At 38.8% G+C, this 23,827-nt stretch overlaps 2 protein-coding genes across 3 annotated transcripts; both read right to left on the bottom strand.

The window, feature by feature from the left end:
• Nucleotides 1-672: 672 nt before the first annotated feature.
• LOC113109781 (lysyl oxidase homolog 2A) lies at nt 673-21,470 on the bottom strand. Its single transcript, XM_026273540.1, has 14 exons — nt 21,312-21,470; nt 19,442-19,723; nt 18,290-18,465; nt 11,207-11,415; nt 9,871-10,087; nt 8,381-8,564; nt 6,518-6,669; nt 6,255-6,422; nt 3,321-3,486; nt 2,854-3,094; nt 2,630-2,745; nt 1,716-1,852; nt 1,452-1,563; nt 673-1,360 (listed from the first exon to the last, which is right to left on the bottom strand). The coding sequence occupies exons 2-14, from the start codon at nt 19,707-19,709 to the stop codon at nt 1,296-1,298; spliced, it is 2,211 nt and encodes a 736-aa protein (XP_026129325.1). The 5' UTR covers nt 19,710-19,723; nt 21,312-21,470; the 3' UTR covers nt 673-1,295.
• A 164-nt stretch (nt 21,471-21,634) lies between these two features.
• On the bottom strand, nt 21,635-23,804 carry LOC113109782 (CD59 glycoprotein-like). Of its 2 annotated transcripts, none has more exons than XM_026273542.1 (3): nt 23,663-23,804; nt 22,744-22,884; nt 21,635-22,087 (listed from the first exon to the last, which is right to left on the bottom strand). In XM_026273542.1, exons 1-3 carry the CDS (start codon nt 23,709-23,711, stop codon nt 21,870-21,872), a joined length of 408 nt encoding a protein of 135 aa, XP_026129327.1. In that variant the 5' UTR covers nt 23,712-23,804; the 3' UTR covers nt 21,635-21,869. The 2 variants fall into 2 exon arrangements, with proteins under 2 accessions (XP_026129327.1, XP_026129328.1); XM_026273543.1 differs by having other exon boundaries at nt 22,744-22,857; nt 23,663-23,794.
• Between the last annotated feature and the right edge of the window lie 23 nt (nt 23,805-23,827).

Genomic DNA, 23,827 nt, shown 5'->3' with positions numbered 1-23,827 from the left:
TGCAGGGTCAGAAAGCTCTTGGATTTCATCCAAAGTATCTCAAGAAGTTCCTACGGTTTAGGATGACATGAGGGTGAGTAACAGAATTTCCATTATACCTTTTAAAGTCATTGTATATATATTTTGGATTTGATGTATTTTTTAAATAAATAAGTAAATTCAAACAAATGCCATATTATTGATCTGTATAATGTCAGTAATATAATAATTTGAATGTTGATGTCGTCCATACAGAGCTCATTCAGCCGGTGAAGGTAAGTCTGCGGACACACACAGTGGTGGCTCACAGGATGGTGACCAGAGCGCTGGGAAAAGAACAAATGTCCTTGACATTACTACACCACTCAAGACTATTTAGGAAACACCACGATAAGTGAGCATTTGATGCGTGTTTTGGTAAGCATTCAGAGGACTTTGGTTCTTTCTTCTTTGGAAGGAAACAGCCTTGTTTGTTTTTTTTCCCCTGCTCTGTTTCTTCATGCGAACAAGCATCTGCTCCAGCCATTGTAAATAGATGTTTTTATGAACTTAAACCTTATTTAATACAAATAAGCTCTTTTGCTCCTTGGATTTCCTAAAAATGGGTCATCCAGGACCACAGTTGTTTTGGTGTCACGTGTTTAACTGGGTTTAACGTGGGTTGTCAGGTTCACATAAACACCATCCTCCAAATAACACACATGAATTGCTTTTATTATAGAAAACGTTGCAATGATTTGACCAAATGTGTTGTTCAGTCATAAACACATTGTATATCTGGAAACCATTGAACTGGTCATAGATACCCTCATAAAACAGAGGGTAGATGCTTCACAAAATTGCACCAAATTATTACAGTTTCACATTGCATACACAAAACCTGACAAAACATAATCCCTGACTGAACACAATAAATTACTTGACATGCTTGATGAATAAAGCACAAGAGTTAGACAGCCGCTAGTGGGGCTCATGAGTTCATGAAACTGCAGGCTTTGGGAATTTAAGTTATAATGCAGAAAGAATTGAAAACTGAATATTAAGATCCAGTTTGAACATTACTGCATGGGTTTGTAAACTTTACAACCAACAGATAAGCACTTCAAGCTCCAAAAATGAATAAAGCAAGTACAGTACAGGAATTTAAATCGTTTCTGTTAAAAGCAAGTTTGATATAGCGAGGACCATGAAAGAACAAGCTGTACTTCAACCTAAAAGAGTGCTGGAGTCTCTCTAGTGGTCAGTAATATGTGAATAGTCTGAGTGACAGCCTGCAGCGTCCTCCAGCGAGAGCGTTGGTTCTTCCTCACTGGGTCCTATCTGAAGTGCAGCTGGTTGCTCATTCCAGGGTACTCATCCGTGTCTGAACTCCGCGAGCCACCTGGAAAGTGGTAGAGGTGGTAGAATTCACTTCTAATGGCTTTTAAACTGTTCTGGTAGAACATCAGTACAGTTTTTTATCTGCAGCTCACCTGTATGACATTGGTACGTCCATATCCTGTATCCATCATAGCGGCACTTGCACTTCATGACGTTGTTGGAGTAATCTGATTCAGCTACATCATAGTTAGGATTGATTACAACCTGTGACAGAAAATTGTCAGAAAAATACAAGTTCAGAATGGCTATAAAAAAAAAAATTATGTTAGAATATTTATCAATAATAATAGAATTGTTAGAATATTTATCAAAAAATAACCAAAGAATTTAAGATAGATTTTTAGGTAAAACGCTACCTGGAAAATATAATCTCCTGGTTTGACATCTGTGATATCAATCCACTGACAATCAATGTCATGTCTGTAGGTATCCCAGCAGCCAACGGTGATGCCCTGTTCACCAAAGTTGGCACAAACATACCGTTTCTGAATACCTAGAGCAAAGAAAACAACAGTTTCATTAAAACATTTTCATTTCAAATCATTTTCTTATCATGTCATCCCCTATATGGCAAATATGTATTTTTCTGGGCAAATATGATGTAAAGTAAAAAATATTATTGCACTTGATTTATTTCGTTTTTTTTTTTAAATAAAATAATAATAAATAAACTAAATAATAGTGTGTGATAATATTATTAAAAATAAAAGGCAGTCCTAGTATTAAATACAAATACATTTATTTTATAGTAAGCTTAAAAATAAAATGCTAATTTTTACTACTACTTTCTTTGTTTGCCTCTTTAAGAAAAATCGCTTTATGTATTCCCCAATTTTAAGTCGCTTTGGAAAAAAGCGTCTAAAAATAAATAAATAAAATCACTTTCATTATATTCAAACTTAAAATCAGCAGGCTTTTATTTTGGCAGGTTGCCGGCAAGTACCGGATTTAGCGCTGCTGCTGATTAAAGAGCGTCAGTGGATTAATGTCACAGTTTGTATTGTGCTTAGAAACGGTAGGCACAGCCTAGATTTATGCTTTCAGGTTGAAAATAAAACTTATATAGTACAGTTTGTGATCTAAAATGGTAATTGTGTATTAACAGCTGTCAACCATGTCGGTATGTAAACACGCTGTCAGAACATATTTATATAACGCATTTTTTATTTTGGTCGCGCATGCGGACCTGCAGACCACTTATGTGCACCCCTGTGTATGTGTATACAAAAACACTATTTTATTTACATAAATACATTTCCTCAGTTCTCACCCTCGTCACACTGAGTGTCCTCTAGACAGAAGCTGGCCTTGTGACCCTCTGCCACCCTGGTGCCGTTCAGACTCAGCAGATCATAATGAGTAAAAACCTCCATGCTGTGATAATGCCTGCAGAGTCACAACAGTATGAGACTTTAAACATCGTCTCATTGGCACACATGATTTTGTGACATCTTATCTTCGCATATGTGTTTACTGAGGGGTGTAAGGTCTTGCCTGTGACACTCATGCCAGGTCCAGGCGTGGTAACCCAGTTTGGGTCTGAAATCTGTTAAGCCAACGTTGTGGATCTGGGAGGAGAAGCGGAGCAGGCGGCGGTAGGAGCTGTGGTCGTTCTTTTTGGCCGTGCTGGACAGGCAGTTCTCCTCAAGAGCGCACTGCAGAGCGTACATGGGCCTGTCCTCCAGGTAAGTGGTCTGCTCCACCAGCTGAGCGTTCAGCACCAGGTCAGGAGCCGCTGAGATCAGAGGTCAGAGGTCAGACAGAGCAAATTCCTCAATGCGTATCAGTCTAGACAACCAGGGCAAGTTAGAACACATGGAACTGATGATCCATCTTGAATACTTAAAAAAAATGAAGATTATGTGACAGTTGAAGTGTAGCTTTGAAGCAGCATTTTAGTCTACTATTACATTGAGCTTGTTAACAAAGCCAGGATTTAAATAAAGAGGTGATTGTCTCACTATCAGAGCAGGTGACCCCAGCAGCGAAGCGTCCTCCTCCTTTGGGACAGCTGATGTGTTTGCCGTGATGAAGACACTGAGGAAGACTCATCTCAGTTCCTGAGCATCTGACCCCACTCATCACAACGTTATCTGCACTCGCGTCTCCAGCCCAGTACCACGTCTCCTGTACAAACAAACACACGCTACACATGAGCTGCCGAGAAATTAATGGATTTATTTCTTTTTATCTGATTGATTGATTGATTTTGCACCGTCATTAAATTGGTAAAATAATCATTTTTGTCTCTGAGCAAAATCAGTTTGTTTTTCGAGAATAACTGGCTCAAAAGAATCATTTGTTCACTGATTTGATGCAATTTCAGTTTCCCTCTGTTCACATCTGAGAACGATTGTGAGAACATTTTGATCATTTTGTTTCTTCAAATCACATCAAAAAGCAACGTACTTCTAATGAATCTAATGTAAACCAGTCATATTTTTTAGCACTGATGAAATACTAATATAGTTTTTAATGAATTAGTATTTAATTTATTTTAAGTTTTGTTAAAGCTTTAGTATTTTTTATCTTTCATTTTAAAAATTTAAGTACATCAAGTATTATAGTGCATCTAAATGAAAACTAGTTGAATTAAAATAAGTTTGAATATTTATTTACTCATTAAAAACATATTTATATGCATTTATTTAAAATTAGTTTTATAGCTTTTTTACGGTTTCAGTTTCATTGAACTATAATAAGCCTGAAGTAAATCTAGGACAATGGATATCTGGCTGTCATTATGCCTTCTCACCAAACGAGGGCTGTTTTATCACGGTTTCCAGATCGACTAATGTGTTCCCAAACGTGATTTGAGCATCTGCTCCCAAGATTGCTTTTCGATACATCTGTTGCATAAGTTTAGCGGTCTGAAACATAAGACAAGCTGTCCCCCACAAGAGGGGAAAGTGTCTGTCAGTGTTCTTGGGATGCAAAAACATAATCATCTAGCATTAGGGTGTTTTCCATGTGTTTTGTGTTAGACTGCACAGCGCTGAGTCACTGCCTGATCTGACAGATAAGCCGGCTGGACTCCCGCTGTGGGCAGGGGACTGTGGGCACATTCTGTCAGACTTTCCATGTGCTTCCTTCAACCCTCGCCATTGTAAAACCCTCCACACATGCTGTCTGGAAAGAAAGAGCCACCGCTCCAGACCGAATATTTAATGGCCCCTCCGACATCTGGAAGTTGTATCCTGCACTTTTCAAGTTCGGTAAGAGAAAACGCAAATGTCGGTGAACAAACTCCCCTATTAATGCATCATTTGAAGTCTCTTGCTCGTGCTCGCTAAGATGTATTTATTTGATTAAAACTAAGTTAAGAACAGTGATATTGTATGTTATTCAAGTTCAAAACAGCTGTTTTCTCTTTGAATATATGTTAAAACGTAATTTATTCCCATGATGTAAAGCTGAATTTCAGCATCATTCCTCCAGTCTGTGTCACATGATCAGAAATCATTTTAATATGCTGATTTTTTTTAAGCTGGGCTCCAGTTAAACCAATACCACACTAGCATAATACACTAGCCTTTTCAAGAGGGACTTAGAATGTAGTGACATGAGATAGAACTGCTTTGTGTCCCAAAGTTGAAGCCATTAAGGAAATGATGTCTTGACATGCAACCATGTGCCTCAGCTAGTGGCGAATTTCAGTCAATCATCATAAAAACACTTGATCATGGCATTACCCTGCAGAAGCAATTTAGGCTTTTCCAATTTCCACTCATAAAACTGCCCATCAAGCTATTCCCTCCATACCGTTTCTAATGCATTAATAGCTTCCAGGCTTGTATCACTGCGAGTTTGTCACTGGGCTGTTAAATATCTGTCTCTAGTCCAGCCATCTCAGTCCCAGACAGTCTCTGTGATCTTACACGCACATTCAAATATTAATTATTGAAATGAATGGGATTGAACAGAGTTACAGGATCCAGGAAGCTTGTGGTGGATTAAATGGGGATACCACACTGACTACATGGCATGTGCCCTTATTAAAGTCCTTAATCTACACCAAGTGCCCTAAAACAGTCTCATACAAATGCGTGCTACGAACACTACGATGACTCACTGTGGCTATTGAAAGGTTAGCAATTCTGAAGGTGGTCCTTCCTTAGATGGTCAAATATGCTGGATTGAGTGTTGGAAACAACTTTTATTGTTCATTGGCGAATCTTAGGTGAAATCTAGTCATTTTAATAGGAATCCACACAATCAGGAATTTAGTTTGCAGGTTAAAGGTTTCCTCAAACAGATTTTCACACCAAATGTGAAAATTTGGTCCTGTGACGCTTTTGAATCAAAACAGATTTGTATGGGGCTATTCACACCGGGCATAATCATTCACGGCGTGAAAAAAGCAAACAGTTTATTTTCGTGATGTGTGTGGATTTCTTCTGAGACGAAACGATCGTCCAATTATATTTGAGCTAAGATCACGTGCCCGGAGCAGAATGGTGAGAATGGTGGCGCTAAAGAGTGAGAATGGTGGCGCTTAAAAAAAAAAATATATATTTGTAATATAATTAAATTAATAAGACGTCATGTTTTGTCAATCGCGTTTACACACTGCATCGGAAATGTTCGTCTGTCATAAAAAAAAATCTGATCTGGTTCACTTTTCTAAGTTTTCGCATCTGTAGCAAGTATTTTGATAGGAAAGGATGACGAATATATATAAAAAAAAAAAACGCATATTTAAATTTCGGACTCTGTGTGCAAGGACCTTTGGTCAAATGAATTTGCCATGCTGACCAACAGAAATCTACCCAGCTTGAAATCTCCACATCTATGTCTCTACACTACTGACAATTAACAAGCAAGCTTTTTTGGTGAATATCTGGTAATTTTGCCACAAGAAAAAAAGACTTGAGCACTTTAATGGGTAGATTTACCTGAAAGGCATAGCTGGCGAAGCCCAATCCCAGCTGTCTGCAGACCACCATGGCCTCGACCATCCCCCAGTTTTCACTACAAACGGTTCCCCAAACCAGAGAGCCGTTCTTCTCAGTCAGAACCTCCACACGTCCCTCATGTGGGTTCCTTCCTCCGCTTAGACGTATCTGTTGTAGTCAAAAATACATATTTGTGAATTTGGCCCTCAGAGCTAGTGTTAGAACAATAACAGAATAAGTAAGGAGAGTGTAAGGGTCCTGACCCTCTTCTGGAAACCCATGGCAGGTATATTACAGCGGACGGAAGCGTCCTCCTCATGACTGCAGCCCAGAGCATCATTATTGAAGTAACAGTCCGTGAGAGATTTCTCAAATCCAGAGCACTCCACCTCATTCATGTGGACCGGACCCATTCCTGAGAAAACACACATTCAGACTAAGTTAATGAGGATATACATTATGACAAAAAAACAGGGTGTTCATGGACAGAAAATATTGATTTGTGTTTAAATTACATTTTTCTGTCTGTTCTGTTAAAAAAACACAGTAGAGAAACAACACAGAAAACAATAAGCATATTTTATATTACATTTATATTACACTTGATATATTTAATACACATAAATATTCAGGGTCCATTTTGAAGTAACCTTGGGTGAAATGACTTTCTCAAAGGCACATTTTGGACCTAAAAAAAGGGATTCAGCTAATATGAACATCAGACAGATGTCATACTCAGATATTATTTACTGGACACACATGAAACATTAGATGCAGCAAAACTGAAGAAGTATTTGTTTAGACTGAAATGAGCAAAAGCTGTCGATCTCACTCTCAACTTTTAAAAACATGAGAAAATAAAGCCTAAAAACCCCCACAAAAGGTCATTTGTTTGGTAGAATGCATTTAAAATGAACCAAAACAGCTTTGGGACTGATTTAAAGTAGTTTACTGATTTAAAGTTGATGTATTCAATTCTGAAAAAAATGTATAAATAAATAAACAAACTCTTGGAGGAAGAAGAAAGCATTTTTCTCTACTTGAAATTTAGTTCTAAATATAATCTTTGCCATACATGACTAAATATTTTCCTTGTTGTATATTTCCTACATTCAATGAGCTATCAAAACTACCATCCTTATTTCAGTGTGATTTAAGTGAAACCTGATGCATGGAATTAAAGACAAGTGCGCAAGTGTGAGATATTTCTGGATGTGCACATAATCTTTGAGCAAGTTCTTTAAACATGGATTTTAAACACCCAGTACTGTAGGAACCTGTCCAAACATCAGCTGAGGAGCAACTATCTTCACAACGGTTGCAGAACAGATGTTTCGTTCGATGTTGAGTCTCCTTGCCAAAGAATGTTCAAAAAATCTGCCTCTCATGCCCCTGATCTAAGACCCTTTAGTACAGAGCAGTGATCCATGAACGTCTGATGAATGCCAGACACAGAGACTGCTGTAGAAGTTGCAGTTTTAGGACAATGTGCATCTGATTTGGGCTTCCTGCTTAATGAGTATACTTCATTTTCAAAAAAATTTAGATATTAAAGATTATTATAGACATTTTCTGAGTACCACTTGTGAAACATAAGATATGCAGTATAATATAATTTTATTACAATTTTTTTTACAAGCAGAGGAATACACATGGTAAGACTGACATGGAAGAAAGAAATTGTTGAATAAAGTTGTTATTTTTGTTGTTTTTGCACATAAAAAGTATTCTTGTAGCTTCGTAAAATTACGGCTGAACCACTGATGTCTCATGGACTGTTTTAACAATGTCCTTACAACCTTTCTGGACCTTGAACGTTTCAGACGCATTGCTGTCTATGAAGGGACAGAAAGCTCTTGGATTTCATCAAAATTATCTTCACTTGTGTTCTGAAGATGAACAAAGGTCTTATAGATTTGGAATGACATGAAGCTTTGTATTTAATTAATGACATAATTTTCATGTTTGGGTGAACTATTCCTTGAAGCTTCTTCTTATACATCTAGTATTTTGGAAATCCAGATAATGGAGATAATCTCAATGTCTCAGAATCAAAGAACTGATTCTTATGGGATTGACTCCCCAAGGTCTATTCGTTTAGAACCACTGATAGTGTATGAACTAACCTTGTCCTAACTTGGCTCCAGTGAGAGCCTCTTTGGCGCTCCCAAAGCCCAGCTCTCGACACACGATGGTGGCAGCCCTCAGGTTCCAGTTATCATCGCAGACGGTTCCCCAAACTCCATTCTTCAGCACCTCCACTCTCCCTTCACCGATCCGCGAACCCCCCCGCAGACGAACCAAGGGTTGCTGTGTCATCAGAGATGGAAGAAATCAGCAGGATGATCAGTCCACACGCCCTCAGTGACCTGCGTTTGTTCAGTCTCTGTATATGGATCTGATTCAGGTGACTCAGCCTTTCAGATGAATTTTTTCCATCCCTTGTTTATACACACTCACTTCAGGCCTCTGGGGTCATGTTTGACTATTATGTAATCTCCTTTTCTTTCGAAAAGGCAATATGATTTAATGTACTTCATGACTGAAGTGACACTTTGACATGATGATCCACAGGAAAACAATGGAAGAGTAAGCGATTCTTTCCAGAAATGTAAGCGGTTGATAGATGAGGGAAAACAGACTCGCCAAACATTCCACAACCACAAATCATCTCTGAGAAGGACTGTAACCTTAGCGTTCAACATTCAGCCCTCTACAGACATTTAGAATGAAAAAATGGGAAATTCATTTTCACGTGGGCATTAGAACAAACAAGAAGTCTGTGAACCCAGTGCTAACCGCGAGCTGCTGATGGAAGACAGTCCAAAAGGAATTTTCCTTCATTATATCATTGCAGGTGACAGCGCAGATTCTTAGGAAAGCTATTTTTATTCCAGCATCACTCCTTGCTGCTAAGCAGCGCTTGGGGCCGCTAATACAAACTTCATTTTGTGCATGTTGTTCATGTCAGTGACTCATTATTGTTCATTTTTTATATGTTCTAAGTTTAAGGACATAATATACTATAATAATTATTGCAACCCTCATGTTACTATTTGTGTAACAACAGTTTTACTACAAATACTATGGTTAAACTATGGTTAGCTTAGGGCATTTGTAGTAAAACCATGGATAATTTTCAATCAAGTAGTTGGGTGAATATACACCATCTGGAAAACCTTATGAAAGATGATTATTGCTGCTGGTACTGTTGATTTTTAGGAATACTATTTTACCCTATCGTCAATCTTTTTTCGCTGTTGAGAAGCGCTAGTAGCTACTACCTTCAAATCTAATACTTAATGCTCTGTTAACTGTACCATGCCATTAATTACTATTCTCTATTAGATATTTTCCATGTTGGATATGTTCTACAAAGTCTAAGACCATAATATACTTTTAAATATCACTGTATATAATGACTTGCTGATCAACTGTCAGTCTGTGAGCCCAATGCTATCCAAAACGCCTTCAGGAAACACAATGATGAATGACTTATTTTATTTTGCCGATGACACTGATTCTTAGGAAAACTGTTTTTATTCCAGAGTCTGTCCTTATTTTGATGCTAAGCAGCGCTAGTGAAAACAGTTACTTAAATTGTAAGGCTACCAACCTCTGGTCTGTAAGCCTTGCGGAAGCCAGTGGAGGATGAGGGGGCAAAAGCTCTTCCAGGCACACAGCTGACCACCACAGGCAGGCCACGTCCACATGTGCCGTTCCGCTTGGGCTCCAAGGGTTTGCCCAGCCTACAGCTAGACAGGTGGGCTTCATTTCCTGTGCAGTTCACTGAGAAACCCCAGTAGTTCTTTTTCTTACGCATGGACAGAGATCTGTAAAACAGAACCACAGATAAAGATCAGTAGTGCTACAAAATAATTAATCACGCAATTAAACACATACTTCAGATATTGAATTCTTGTTTAGGAGGATATTATTCAGAAGGACGTGTTATGATTACTATAGGGACCAGACATTGCCTGTGGCAGTACTGCTGTGCTAACCCAAGAAAACATGACTTTTCCCATGATTCCACAGTCCAGAGAAAATCCTAGTTCAGCAAAGGTCACCAAACATCTTTACTCAAACTATCCTTCAGGTTAGGAAATTTGAAACACTCATTTAATGAGTACAGCATGTTCTGGGTCCAGATTTCGGAGCATTTTTTGATATCTCAGTAGCATTTTTGGTACTATACGTCAACTCTTAGGTAAGGCAATACCATTTACTATGTCCTACGTCTTTGCAAAATTGTGTTTCTCAATGGCATGAATAACATGATAAATGGACTGAGGAAAAGTGAGGTCACATGGCCAGCGGTTTAAAAAGTGGACCATTATAAAATGTTCCAACAAAACAAACAAACATGGACAAACCTCTTCTTTAAATATCACCAGTCATTACTTTCTTTAGTATGTTGCTTAGTTTAGAAATAAACCCATGAATACATCTTAAAAAAAAAAAAAAATTCCTGGAATGTTCTTTTTTTCTATAAACTTACACTAAAATATATGCACTGGCTATGAACTTTTGTGTGTTATAGTGTGTTTCAGTGTACAAATGTGGTTAAAACACCCTAAAATTATAATTTATAGACAGTTTTACTATAAAATGTCCTTACCAGAGTTACAGTGGAAACAAAATGTTCTCTGTTAGAGGCGAAACTGCCAAGAATTATGTTGGGAAACAATCTGGCCATGATTCACTTGTGGAGGCGTTCACACACATCTGTGGACTAAATAACTCTTGTTGCCTGTTTACATGGTAACTTTAAACTTTAGAAAGTTACTTTTGAGGAAACCCTAAAAACTCTGTTTTCTTTCTTGTCTGTTTGTTCTTGATTTTTAGTGCGTCCTAATCACAAAGGCCTGAAAATGTATCTTTTTTCCAAATTTGTGTTTGACTCATGGCTGTTTATCACACAAAGCAAAGCAGCGGGGACTTTTCCGTACTTGTAGACTTTGTTGTTGTAGTTCTTCTCTCCGGGGAATCCGTACATTCCACAGACGACTCGGTTGTTCAGCGGGGTCCACTCCTCATCACAGATCTGCCTCCATTTGCCCCGTTCCTTAATCTCCACGTATCCTTCAGTAATGGGTATGCGCTTGAGGTGAGATGAAATGGGTCTTATACGGATGTCTTCCACCCGTTCTTCGAGAGTCTAGGGTGGAAAAAACAAAAGAGCATGTTATCAGTCTTTATCGGAATTCCCACATTATTCCCAGAATGGATCATTTATTTAGGCCACTTCCTCTAGTAGCAGCAAATGACTTAAGTTCTGGATGTTGCAGACACCGTATTAGTCAGAAGAGTGTCTTCTACTCCTTCAGGGTGGAATCTGAGGGCCAGCCAGATAATCCATGTCTCACATTTGACAAGGCTTGCCAGATACAGCTTATAAGACAAGGCCAAAGTTGGAATTTGACCAAAAACCTCACTTCAGTATCTCTCAAAACATTCTTGCGGTAATCATCCTAGATTTTGAGGAGTTCATGCACTTCTATTACAGTAGAATCTGTCATCCAATCCAATACAGTAATCTTCCAGCTTGAAGGAACATGAACTGTTATAAAATGAAAAGGCATCTTTGTTAGCTGCAAAAAAATACCCTCACATGTGCCCTCACGAGGGCTGTTTGCCATGATATCAACTGAAAGGAATGTTTTAGATGTGTAAACCCAGCAATGTTATACTTTTAACAGGGAGGTGGTTACCGGACATGTTTCAACGGACCACGGTAAACATAATACGAAGGCTGTGGCTTCTGATTTAATTTTGGCATGTGTTAATGTGCATGTGTGTGCATTAAATAAAAGGGAGAGAGAAAGTTGGCCAACGGGGATAAGCCAAAGGAATGTGGCGGCCTCACGTGGACCTAAATGCTCTAGACGCAGAGTGAGCAGAACTGAGTTTAATGTAAATATTACTATATAAAGGCCAGACTGATGGGTTGGGTCCAGTTGAAGTGGGCTCTCGAGTCAGACACATCACTGTTTGCTTAAGCACTGGAAGTCTGGGGGAAACCAAAGAGTTGAGTGTTGAAGCTGAGGGCGTGAGTCGGGGTCATCCAGCCAGATGTGAGGAAGTGCCTACGCCTGTTGCCTGATAGCGTGACCTCCGCCTAAAGAAACCAGACCAGATACCTTCCACTGCATATTTTTAAACCAAAGTGACGCCCCGTTTTATCATTCTCAGGTTTAGCCCACATAGGAAACTCAGAGATTGATATACTATGATGGCACAAGTACATTTGAGTTTGCCGATGGAAAATGCATTTGGAATGTTCATAAATCCTCATGCCTTGCAGGTAGTGTTGGGCGGACTGAACAAAAATCTGTATCAGGGTTTCATGGTTTATCACACCAGACTGTGCTTTTATCAGAATGCATGAGACTTAGTCTGCAGAACCACTGTATTCACTGTCATTATTCAGAAATGTATGCTTTTAACAGGGATTCTCTCTCAATCCAGGACACTGTCTAACGTTACCGTTGGTGAGCCACTTTTTCTGGTATGCTTTTTGTATATATATTTTTTTATTCATACTGTGTGTGTAATTCAAACTGGTTTAGCGTTTAAATCAGGATACGGCCCAACTATGTTGCAAGTGTTGGGTATATTAGATCAAGCACCCTTTAAGGTATAAAGTATCTGTCTAATAAGGAATGTTCTCTGTACAGAATAGTTGAAACAACAATTTCTGCTTTGTTAAGCTTGAAGAATGTCTGGTCCAAGACTCGACATGTAATGACCAACAATGAAGGCAATGTTCCTGACTGATAGGATGACAAGTTCGACAGGAGCCATCAAGCCTTCAAACCCAAGGCTTTGTGGGAAATTCCTAGAGATGTAAAAGAAAACTGACCCTATTGAGGTCTCTTTAACCAGAAAATACTATGAATTCACATGAAAGGTATTTTTGTGTTCATGTAGCTCAATGGCAGAGCAAAGCACTACCAATGGCAAGGTTTTGTGTCTAATTCAAAGCTGAAAATTAATTAAATCAATTAAATAAAGCAAGCAACTGCAGCAACCAGTGCTCTTTACCTTATGCAAGAAGTTAAAAAGATGTCTGACATTGCTGGGCAAATGCCAGAAACCCATTAGCCCCTCAAGATTGCAGTTTAGGTTAAAGTGAATCTCCATCATTAAAAAGCTGTTAACAGATGTAAGCCGCCACAATTCTTGGAGGGAAACCTTTTCCACTTTTAATGTCATTTGTAGCATAAAATTAATATTGTAGTATTATAATTTAATATTTGCTTAGTTATCACCAAAGCTCAGAAGTCTGTCCAGGTACCTTCATGCACAAATGCTTTTAAAGATATTTATTGGATGAAATCCCTGTCAATAATCTAAATGTGTAAATGTGTGTAAGTGTACAGCCAAACATACATCATCTTTCATTCAATCACATCACCTCTACTTCACAATGTGTGGGATTTTTTCAGGAATGAGAATTGACAAAGAGGTCTTTTTGAGACTGTAAATGCTGTCTGTCAGCTCATATAGACTAATACGTCTGAGACATACGCACTTACAGTCATTCATATAAGTGAGAAACCATTCCCACATCTGACTGTGTTTAAGAGCGAGGGGTCCCTGTGTAAGCGATGGAAACGGTAGAAGTGAGACTGGAAGCCCCTCGTAGTCCAGACATTCCTCAGTAGCTGAGGTGCCAGCTGGGACAGAACCACCTCCTTTCACCTTCATGGAATCCAGATATCAAAATATTTACATGCCGTTAATGTTCCTCTTTAGGGCTTTTGGATGTGGGCGAGGGAGAGGTAACGGTGTCTGGTATGGTTGCGCAGTCAAATTCTCCTCTCTTTTTCACTTCCTGCCTCGTGTTTCACGTTGGTCCTCCACGTGCCTGTTCCAGGGACTCAGAGTGAAAACACTTGTTGATTGTTGAGGGAATTTTAGGCACTTTTTGAGGAAGTAAACGATGAATGTGAGGGGTGGATGGATCCAGCTGGTATATTGATTCTTGCTGAAGTAATCTTAAGCAGTCCCTCCAGAAAAACACAGATTTTGTTTGTGATTGTTGCGGGCAAAAATCCTTGATTTTGCGGCACGTTTTCTTAAAAAATGCGATGGAATATGCAAATTCAATTTTATGCGATGAAATTGCGTGAACTTGCAAAAAATGCGGTTTGATGTAAAAGAGAAGAAAAGGTGGTTCCCCCAACACCTTTTTCTCACTAGGCTACTACCTTAATGTAAAGAGTGATTTCTTATTACTTACTATGATAAGCGAGCATACTAAATCACAGAATATTTAAGTGGCAATCTCTTACTGCAACGTAAATTATTTTTACATATTACTAATATAATTACAATTATAAGTTTTTGGTACTGTTCTGTAACAAAAAAGTGCAATATTACAACTGTAAAGTTGCATCAACTTCTGAATGAAACTACAACAGTGTTAGTAGCCTAGTGAGAAGGGGGTGTTGGGGGAATAACCTTTTTTTCTCTATTTCATCAAACGCGCTTCAAGTTTCAACCTGGTTTCACCGCAGGGTTTGCAGATGTTCACGTCAAGTAATTACGTCACTTCATAAGGTTCCCATGGCAATAGGGGGAAAATGGCGCTCTACTTGTGTGAAGTAAACGCAACATTTTTCAACTTTCTGCTAATATATATGTGAGTTTTTTGCAACGAAAATACAGGGATTATGAAATCATGCTAGCCCCGCATATTTTGTTTTCTGAAATCGGCAATTTATACAGCAAAAGAGCGGCGTATTTGAAAGAATGCGACCCCGCATAAATATGCGGCCTTTGGCTGATTATGCATTAAATCAGGCGATCGCATAAACGCGTTTTTCTGGAGGGACTGTCTAAGAAAGAGGCTACATGGACAACATCTGGATTCTCTCCACCATTACAGAACATATGTACAGACTATCATTCCCATCCCCCAAAAAGCAGGAAGTTTCTTCAGCTCGGTTTGTCATCACTCTCAAACACAACTCATATTCACACCACCACACCAAAGGCCGTCCGTCTACAACTGTCTGAAAGGAATGCCATTTTTAGATATGCTTTTGTCTTCAGGGTCATCTTTGTGTCAGGGTACCACTTACAACTCAGTGTGCATGAAGAAAAAAAGAGGGAGGACAAGAAACAAAGAATGAGAGAATTAATGGTGAGCTCAGCAGTAGTAAAGGGCCACAAGGGTCCCACGAACAAGTCGGTTCCATGGAAACGATTAAGGTTAACATGACCCCTGAACCTTTATTCCACAGAACTTCTCTGGGCATATTTATGTTCAACCCTGGAGATTCTTCCCAAAAGACTGGTCTTCCATAATTCAAGAGCAGTTCTTAACACCTTGCAGACAAAGACACCCGTGAAGACTAATATGTTCTCCCAGAACCCAAGATTTGTTCTGACTAATCTTGGGTTCTGGGAGAACATATTAGGCTTCCCGTTATAACTTAATATAGATATAGCAGCAATATATCTACATATACTTAAAAGTCAATACAGCAAGAGATCTTGTAACTATATAGAGTAATTCAAAGCATTTAATCTACTTTAGGTCCTGTCTACTTTTTGCCTCATGAACATGACCTTACTATGTTCTAAAGTTCAGTCCTGAGGACTTCTAAACATCTGAATGTCATGTCTGGTCGTAGTGTATCTTAGCAAGTTGTATATTCTCATCTGCATGTTCTGTATATACCAAGAATATGAAGTTGTGTTGGTAGGAAACATCTGCTGTAGACAAACATGTAAATAAGTTATATAATCATAAGCTGATTTATTAAAGCATTTTCTTGAACTCAAACCAAGCAAAGAGTTTGCCTGCTCTGAACCTTTGGGAACCACTCTGATTGTTTCCATGTGTGGTGGTGATTCATTTGATTATATGATGAGCTGTTCTCCTGTTCCATTGAATGTTTACAAGAATACAAAACAAACAATTCACTCATTCATTTACCTCTGCTCTCTGTTCCGAGATCCTGTCTTTTGTTTTATCGTATTAGTTTAGACAAAACATTTGTGTCCAGCTGTGTGTGGTCAGTTCTAAGTGATAAGAACATGTTAATGTTTCAGAGGGAGATAATATATTGAGAATACTGTGATAAAAAGGAAAGCAATATAAACAGTTAAATATATGATTGGTCATTCAAACAGAAATGATAGCACTTGGAGTTTATGGTTGAAAAAAAGTGGTGGTGATGTTACAATGCTACTGTGAATGTAAGCATGTTGCTTGGTGTTTTATACGCGGTTCTGTTTGGTTGCTAGGTTGTTTAGGGAAGTTTTTAGCCAATGTGTACATTATCACAAAAATGTGAATGTGAAAATATCTCTGCTTCTGTGAAAACTCATGACTCTATCTGCACATAAACGCAGCCAAACGCTCTCTTGGAAACAGACATTCATTAAAAATGCTTTTGCTAGAGGTCATTCAACTATAGTCTTTAAATGACTTGTCTAAACAGCTTCACAAGCCATTAAACCCAGCTAATCAAGTAGCTGCTCTGCATTTATGGGCTCTGAAATAACACTAATGCTAATGATGATGTTAAACACTACATGTTTTCAGGGTAATGTAGTGTTTCTTTACATATCAGTAATAAGGTAATGTGATTATAGCAGCAAAACCGCAGTAAACTATCTATCTGTCATCTATTCCTACATCTTTAAAGGTTTTTAAGAGGTCATGTTTGCAGGGTGGAGCACACCCTGGCTAGCTGTGCTGACACCCAGGAAAGATAAATAAAAGAGCGCAAACAGACATAAAAACTGTGTTGTTTATATGTATATGACATAAAAGAAGTGTTTTTTCCAGTTTTGGCAAAGGATAATATTTGTGGAAGCATTTTGTAATCCACCGCTTGTGATGCGTTAAGAATCTAGCACTGTTCGGCTGCCAGTTTCTGCTACCCTTTGTTATTTCTGAAATCACACCGTCCATTGATGAGAAAAAATACACAAAAAAGATGGACTCTCGCTTAGAAAAACATTGGCGCTGGAAGGAAGCCTGAGGAATCTGGGTGTCTGTCTCAGTTTAGTTCACCCTGGGGTTTGAGAATTCACTCATACGAGCTTCACAGAGGAGCGTCTGTGTCTCAGACTTCTGGTATGTGATGCAGGGAAAAGTCACGATTACACCTACCAAAACCTAACAACTTCTCACATTCATTCACAGACTGTCGCCTGACCGGTGACATCACAGGAACTTGAACCTGGCGGCTGGTATTTTTCATACCAGGCCAGAGAAACACCGTCCCTCATTCAAATCTTTTAACTAACCGTCTTTTCGCTTCTCACAATAAAATAATTTTCAGATTTAATAGGTGGGATTCCGTTTTGAAATCATTCCTTCCATTAGTCAGCAGTTTGAGCGGGGGAACGTCTCGGGGACAGGAAGGAGCGGGGGAAAGACACACAATGTGGTAAAGTCATTAAATCTTGGGGTCGTGCAAATGGAAAAGCACACCATGGGCTCTCTGATCGCTCTCAAAGGTCCGTCTTTTCTTCAAACCAGCTTACCTTGGTTGCCATAGTCACATGGCAAATATACAGATATCGTTTAATTCTGGCACAGACCTTTGCATCAAAGGACATAGGGGTGTGTGTGGACAGCTGGCGCATCATAAAAGGAGAATTGAACGCTAATAAACTATTCTATAGCAGCAAATTTTGGAGAGGAATGTGTAACCTGTGGTAACAGACCTTCACTTCCTTTCATCCATGAGATAAAGTGACTGGGAATGATCACCGATAAGAAAGAAATAAAGCAGAACTACCACTCAGAGCTGAATTTCTGGATATGACAGAGATATGTGGTCATGTGTCTAAGACATAATGCTTTTCTGGGTAGGATTCTTGGCTCTTCAGATGGAAAACACTGGTTGTTAATCCCAATCACCTCCAGCGGAGTCTTAGGCTTGGTTTACCAGCTCTGAATTCACATCTGCACCGCATTTCAGTACATTTCAAGTGACTAAGCACTGTCAACCTCAGTTAGGTTAATAAACTAGCATGATTACGTGATCCTAGAGTTGACGTACCTCAACGTTGTTGTTCATGGTATTGATGAACCTGTGGCCAGGGATGCGCTTCTGATTGCAAATCACCCCAACATCCTCACTGTGGCGGCAGTCTGACACCCCAATGCCATTTGAGGGGCATTCGGCTAAAGATTTCTCTCTTCCTGTGCAATGGACGTTGTCCAGCCAAATGCGTCCTGTGTAATGAAGAGCAATTGATGGTTTTGTCAATCACTAGCAGATGTTGTGTTTTGGTGTCACTATATGGCTACTTAATTCCCTTAATTGAACAGTTGAACTCTCAAAAATTACCCTGCAACTCTACATTATCCATTTCAAAACCTGTATGATGGTGAGTTTTTTTTAATAAGCACCATAAAAGAATCATTAAAGATGTTCTCACAACTTGTGTGCTATGCTGCAAGTGTCAGACTGAAAGTCAAACTAAAATAATTCAAAAGTTCACTTAAATTCTTGACATCTGACTCTCACAAATGAATTGTCAGTGATTGTGCTGATGAAATGGATTGATTGGTTTATGAAGATCAACTCACTGACTGACTGAAAAAGACACTTTTATGATACATTTTGAAGCTTAAAAGTCCCAGTCTCTATTCAGTCTATAAAATTTCTCAAAGATCTCATGGATCTTTGAAGTGAACGAAGACAGAAGTTTCTTATTTGGGTGAATTATTCCTGCTTCTAGCTAAATGCCTTGGTAAACCAGCCTCAACCACTCTAGTCTGGCTAGATTTTGTTAACTTCTTTTATTCAATATAAAGTTATCAAATATGAACCCTTCTAGAATTTCCCTTCACTATGCATTGCATGCTGCTTATGATTTTGCTTACTCTGTGGAAAGTGGAATAAGAGTCAAGACCAATGGTTACTCTTCCCATAGGGCTCAATCATAACCAACCACTGATTTACATCTTTGGACAGATTTATTGAGACAAATCATCATGTTTCTGTGGTAAAGAGACAGAGAGATGAGATTATGTCTGCTCTTGACTTTAAATCTTGTTTCCGTACTTTTTTGACTCTCTGTTTGGTATCAATTACCTCTAATGACTAAAACATGATGGATTAGCAATACAATTCAAGAATATATGCATATAATGGATCTTTCAGTAGAACAGACGATTATAATATACAATCAGAATTCTTGCCTACCTTCTCCTTGTCCAAACTTTGCAGATGGGGACCAGGCCACAGCACCCAGGAAGCCAAGCTCCCTGCATGCAACATGAGCAGCTAAGATTGAGAAGTCATCATCACAGATAGTCCCCCATTCGTTGTTGTAGAAGACCTCCAGACGACCCTCGTAATGCTTGCGTTTATTACCCGCTAGACGGAGCTGAATCTTGGGTTGCTGGGATTCAGATTGGGCCTGAACCAAAGCCAAGAGACTAAAGATGCACAATGCAGAAGGGAACGCCATGGCTAAACTTTCACCTGCGAGAGCATTAAACAACACCATCCATGTCAGTTCGGCCCACACCATTTCTCAAATCCTGAGGCTATAGCAGACAGATAACTGGGGTGTTTACTTTTTCCATCACTCAACCCAAACTGTCAATTAGAGGGGTTTTGTAGGAACATGTCCTACAATTATTGACACTGATGATACTGACATTAATGTATCTCAAAGGCATGTATATTTACTGCATTAAAAATGTCTATCTATTAATTCTGCACAATAAAAATAAAATAAAAAAACAGAGCTCAGAGTTCACACAAGAACTATCAGTGAATGGCAGCCAAATGGTTTCCAGGATGTTGGAGTTTATAGAAACGCCAGCACATATGACATAACAACCCCTGCTATTCTTACACATCCAACTTGCCAAAACCACAAAGTGGACATTTTCACAAACAGTTAAGATGCATGTTTTATTTACATGCATAGACAAATAAAGAAGGGAAGTCTGCACACTGAAAACTACTGCTCCAGAGGAATTTAATCAAGCAACGTTTCGACCTTCAGGTCTTCATCAGGCACATTGTGCACATGCGTCCTATTTGGATGTTTGGGATGTGCACACCATTTTTGTACTGTATTTTTTATTCACATGCATACTCATGTGGGTTAACTAGGATGTTATCTGCACATCATGATGTTAATTAATTTTTAAGGACCCTCCTCCAGGTACTCATAGGTAATAGAATATCCTATTTCCTGACTGAGAAAATGCCTGTCCCCAATGGATTCTGTTCCCAAACAAATCACTAAGAGCTGCCCTGTCAGAGAGTCACCGCATAAAATTAATGAGACTTTAACATGATTTCATAATCACTGCCCAAAATGAACCATTAAATCTAATTTAGTAGTTTGAAAACCTCCTTAGATTTACTTCCTGTGTGTGTATGATTGATTGCTCATTCATTCATTGTCATTATTTTTGATGCAGTTATGAGACAAATATGTTCATATATATATATGTGACCCTCAAGTCTCAAAATCAAATTATGAGATTACAAGCATCAAAGTTTGATTTCAACTATGATTTGTAGATGTCTATAAATAAGATATCAAGGTTACATTTTCACAGAATGTTCTTTACCTTATTAAGGATTAAACAGTAAATCGCTTTAAATTGACTTTAGCTGTTTTTTCACAGCCAGGGTCACATACTATTCATAATAGTATAATGATAATATTCATATGCGAAGCAATAAAAGTTATTTGTCTATTTGGAACAAGTAGGCTAGTTAATACAGTATAATTGTAACATGTAGGCTATTCTTCAATATGTATGTGTGCACAAATTATGTTTTGCACAGTCACGTGTATTTAAGGCACAATACATTTTGTGATATATATGTAGATATATGTATGTATGTATAGCCAAACGTTACATATTTACAGCGGTTTAAATATCACAGGCACTTTATTAAAGACACTCAAAAGAACAACTCGGATGTCAGCATTCCAAGATATATATTTAGTAGGCTATATCCGCCTTTTAAACACAATTCGATTTAGAAAATAAATGATTAAATACTACATAGCCTCTAATTCTTTTTGGCGCCATAAACTTACCTCGGAAAGCGTCGTTCCTTGTGAATTAACTCGTCAGTGTCTTCTCAATCACCCCCGCAGCTGCAGCAGCGCTGATTCTCTCTGTGTCCTGCAACACTTTTAAACGAGTTTTACCGCCTCCCACCAGCTCAGCAACCTGAAACCAGCCATCACTACCACATGATGAAAGTTACAGACGCCCCATGTGTCTGCTGCACATGACTGACGTCATGCTAGGGATGCCCTGTGGCCCCGCGAGCGGATGCTTACTTTTCCATGCTTACTGGAAACAGACATTCAGAGATAAAGATAGCTGAACAGAGTCGAATCAGACAGACCATCAACATTTGAGCCGGTCATTTATTAATTTATTCATTAGTTAACCAGACGCTCATTTGATCTCACATACAACAGAAAATAAAAGAGATGAACACCAAATCTAAGCAGTGTTTATTCAACCCCTGTATGTGTAACAGCAAAAACACACTGATTATTCTGCCTCCCAACAGACAAAAGCTCATCTATCAGTTACATGAACACCTGTACTCCATCATTTATTTCTGTATTTGTGTTACAGGTTTACAGGGAACTGAGAGCCAGTCTAAGCAGCAGGAGTCCCAGCAGCAGGACGGGGCTGGAGCTCAGGCTCGAGGAGGTGTTGTGGTGCTCCCCATGGCTGTGGGACCGGTGAGGGCCGTTACACTCGTCGTTGAAGCAGCATTCCAGCTTCATCTCCCCATTGCTCATGTGAGACTTGTCACAGAAGGACTTATAAGCGCATGACTTCATCACGGAGTCTGTGGTGAGGAAAACACATGGTGGATTTAGAGGGGCTCTACAATTTAACGCTTACAAAAACATCTGCGCAGGCCGAACATTGCTGAAGGATGCGTCAAATAATCCATGTTTGGTTTGCACGCTTGGTTGAGAGTGTGTGCAACCCAGCAGAAGCAGTATTATACAATAGTTGTGAGCAGGGCTAGTTGTCACAAGAGTGTCATGCGTCTCATTAACTGCAGGTTGAGTCAGAAGACCAAATGCATAATTGTTTGTTTTCTGCACAGTGGCTTTAAACAGTCTTAAATCAGCATCAGCATTTTTATGAATTCAGTCTTCCAAATCTTTATTTGCAACCAAGTCTTTAAGGTGTGTGTCTATAGACCTACAGAAATGGTCTTTCTAAAAAATAAAAAAATAAAAAATCACACTGGAATAAACTGGATCAAACATGTGGCAACTACGCCCAGTCTCACTTACTGTATTGAAATCAAACACAAGACATACACACATACAATGACTACAACTGCTAGTTGGTCAATCTAGTTCTCAAGACACAGTCTTAACATGGTGGCTGAGTTTATGCCACTGGCCCCTGGTCCGGAGGGATGTCACCCCCATGTGTTCAACATCCAAACTGCAGTGTGAATCACTGTGTGTGTGCGCATGTACTCACTGGGTCCTGTGATGGTGGAGCAGGCATCTGAATGAGCAGGACACACAGTCGAGCCCTGCCGGAAACACTCGTCCGCGTTCTTTGCCACACAGGTGTAACACTTCAACCCCTCACCTTCACATATCGGACAAGACAACACAGCTGATCTGAGATTAAACCACTTCAAACTTGATACAGGTGCTATTCATCATTTCACAAGGACAGTAGGAAAATCAGATCATTTATGTTTTGCTATCCGCTCTTAATACTGTATAAGAATTTATGTTGCTGCGTTGCAAAATGTATATGAAATAAGGTTTTTATTTACATATTTAATACATGTTTATTGTAAACAACAACAACAACAGAAGTAATAATAATAATCAACTTTTTTGTAAAAAAAAATTATAGACTACACAGATTTCTCATGTCCGACAAAAACTGAATATTTTACCATTTTTGGATTTTGGATATTTTACAGCGTTACATGTACTTAGTAATAAGCCTGCTGTAAATTATACATGGTTACATCCAGTAGCCCAAAAAAGGTACATGTTTTTATTTTAATAAAAATTCTCAGTACTTGATTGTATAATTACATCGCTACACTGTAAGTCATTCTTGTTAAAGTGTAATTATACATTTAAGTTAATTAACAACACATTCTTACTATATGGTGAGGATTAGGATCAGGGTCTGGCTACTTGCATGTGATTATGCATAATTATTTGTCATGATAATAGTAAGTATGAAACATGGACACCTTAAAATAAAGCGTTACCAAATAAAGTATAACCCATCACTTCAAGTATTTGTAAAATCTCAATAACAGAAGTATTAACACTTAAAGCAATACCAACATTACATTAATAACCATAAAGGGATGTGAAAGTATTTGGATAAGGTGTGTTTGGATCTGTTTGGTACTATAGATACTCACTGTGTAGCACAGCGGCGAACAGGACCAGCGCGGCGAGGACAGTCTTCATGTTGAGGAGGAGGTTGTATTAGAAAAGTGCTGGGACAGTGCTGGGACAGTGTGGAAATCTTAACTAGAAAACACCTCAGCACCTCTCCATAATCCCACAGTGAGCATCCATCACAT

Source organism: Carassius auratus, chromosome 10, assembly GCF_003368295.1.
Source record: "Carassius auratus strain Wakin chromosome 10, ASM336829v1, whole genome shotgun sequence".
In the NCBI taxonomy this organism is placed as follows: Eukaryota; Metazoa; Chordata; class Actinopteri; order Cypriniformes; family Cyprinidae; genus Carassius; species Carassius auratus.
The sequence above is the reverse complement of the archived record's forward strand: the minus strand, read 5'-3'. Positions and strand labels throughout refer to the sequence as shown.

What these genes read in the sequence shown, in the direction of transcription:
- LOC113109782 (XM_026273542.1), bottom strand. Translation starts at nt 23,711, where the DNA reads ATGAAGACTGTCCTCGCCGCGCTGGTCCTGTTCGCCGCTGTGCTACAC. An exon ending in GTTCGCCGCTGTGCTACACA is followed by an intron (nt 22,885 to 23,662) that starts GTGAGTATCTAT and finishes ATCTCAGATCAG; the next exon opens with CTGTGTTGTCTTGTCCGATA. An exon ending in CTCCACCATCACAGGACCCA is followed by an intron (nt 22,088 to 22,743) that starts GTGAGTACATGC and finishes TCCTCACCACAG; the next exon opens with ACTCCGTGATGAAGTCATGC.
- LOC113109781 (XM_026273540.1), bottom strand. Translation starts at nt 19,709, where the DNA reads ATGGCGTTCCCTTCTGCATTGTGCATCTTTAGTCTCTTGGCTTTGGTT. An exon ending in TACAACAACAAAGTCTACAA is followed by an intron (nt 10,088 to 11,206) that starts GTACGGAAAAGT and finishes TCTGTTTTACAG; the next exon opens with ATCTCTGTCCATGCGTAAGA. An exon ending in GCAAGGCTTACAGACCAGAG is followed by an intron (nt 8,565 to 9,870) that starts GTTGGTAGCCTT and finishes CTGATGACACAG; the next exon opens with CAACCCTTGGTTCGTCTGCG.